This window comes from Pediculus humanus, genomic scaffold (genome assembly GCF_000006295.1).
Source record: "Pediculus humanus corporis 1103172107538 genomic scaffold, whole genome shotgun sequence".
Classification (NCBI taxonomy): Eukaryota; Metazoa; Arthropoda; class Insecta; order Psocodea; family Pediculidae; genus Pediculus; species Pediculus humanus.
Window position 1 is genome coordinate 149,470 of NW_002987154.1, and position 1,633 is coordinate 151,102.

The 1,633-nt window shown below is 32.0% G+C and overlaps 1 protein-coding gene across 1 annotated transcript in view; it reads right to left on the reverse strand.

The window, feature by feature from the left end:
- Phum_PHUM188900 (uncharacterized protein) overlaps positions 1-147 on the reverse strand; it is a gene marked incomplete at both ends in the record, with an annotated part of 2,863 nt that extends 2,716 nt beyond the window's left edge. The window contains one exon of the mRNA XM_002425217.1: positions 66-147. Coding sequence (XP_002425262.1) covers positions 66-147 — 82 coding nt within the window. The remainder of the gene's footprint in view (positions 1-65) is intronic.
- Between the last annotated feature and the right edge of the window lie 1,486 nt (positions 148-1,633).

Genomic DNA, 1,633 nt, shown 5'->3' on the forward strand with positions numbered 1-1,633 from the left:
CTGGAGAATTCTGGAGAATTCTGGAGAAATTTGCTGGAGAATTCTGGAGAAAATTGCTGGAGAACGCTGGAGAATTCTGGAGAAAATTGCTGGAGAACGCTGGAGAAAATTCTGAAGAATTGCTGGAGAATTCTCCAATTTTTTCATAATTTCTCTAGTCTTATCCAGTCGTCTCAAGTTTTCTGTAAAATTTATTCAGTTTTCTTTACTTTTATTTAAAATTTCTTTATTCTTCTCCAGTATTTCTGTAGTCAGTCTTTTTCACTTTTCTTTAGTTTTCTACACAGCATTTCTTTAGTATTTTTCCAGAATCTTTTCGAAATTTTTTCCCGTGTCAAATGTTGTATGCTTTCATGAGTTTATCTTTTTCGATAGAAGCATATCTATTTTCTGAACTGGTTTCCGGTGATGCAAACATGTATGCAGAAGCAAATATAACTTTTCGTTTCGTTGTTGTCTTGTTCCTTCTACCTGAAGCCGACGGCTTGCAACGTTCCCAAGAGTATGTCACCCATCCTCAAATACTAATCGCGCCCGAACGAGAATCGGTATATCCAGCACGGATGGCATTATTATTAGTATTATTATTATTTTTTATCCCAAAAAAATTTTTTTTTTATGTTTCTGTGCGTGTGTGATAAAAAAAAAAAATTATTTTCCCCCGAAAAAAAAATGTTTACTTTTATTTTTTTCCTTTTCATCAAACATACTAATCGCATTAGGCAAAATCATAAAAACCTTTTTTATTTTGTGAAATAAAAAAAAAAGAAGAAAAATTCGTTTAATTGTATTAAATCGTTAATTGTTTCCATTGCTGTTGCTTTTGCTGTCGTCTCTGACACTTCCCCTCAAAAAAAAAAAAAGATTCAACGGCAAAAAGAAGTTAAAAAAATTTTTTTTGTTTTGTTTCCTATTAACGAAAAAAAAAACTTTGCGTGTTTTTTTTTCTTACCTCAAAACAAAACCAAAATAAAAAGAAAAAATTAAACTTCACCGAATAAAGAGTAAGAAAGAAAGAGAGAGAGAGAGAGAGAATATAAACGGAAGAAACGTTTGAGTAGAAAAAAATTTTTTTTTAATCTTTCAAAAAATAATTCACGTGTCGTTTTATTATGCGGTTAGTTAAACAACAAACGAAAAACACGTACGCACGCGAAAATCGTCGTGTCAGAAGACTCATCGAAAAGGTTAACAGAGTTCAATGAGGAAAAAAAAAAAAAAAAAATTTTTTTTATTTTATTCCCAATTAGTATTCAAAGCCAAATGTGAAGAAAATGGCAATTTAAAAATATATTTGCAAGTTCAAAAAAAGGATTGACAAGAGGGGAAGTGGGAGGGTAAAAAGAGAGATTTAAAGGGCGGAGGAGGGGGAGGAGAGAAGGAGGAGGAGGGACTAAAAGGGGAAAAAAGGGACCGAGTGTGGGTGGGGAATCGTGCGAAAAACGAAATCGACGGATCAATTTTCCATTTTTTTTATTTTATTTTATTTTATTTTCTCTTTTTTTTTTCACTTTCACACACACACAGAGAGAGAGAGAAAGAGAGAGGAAGAGAGAGAGAGAGAGAGAGAGAAACTCCTTTGAAATATTTTTTTTTTCCATTGAAAACATAATAACGAGAAGAAAAAAAAAAC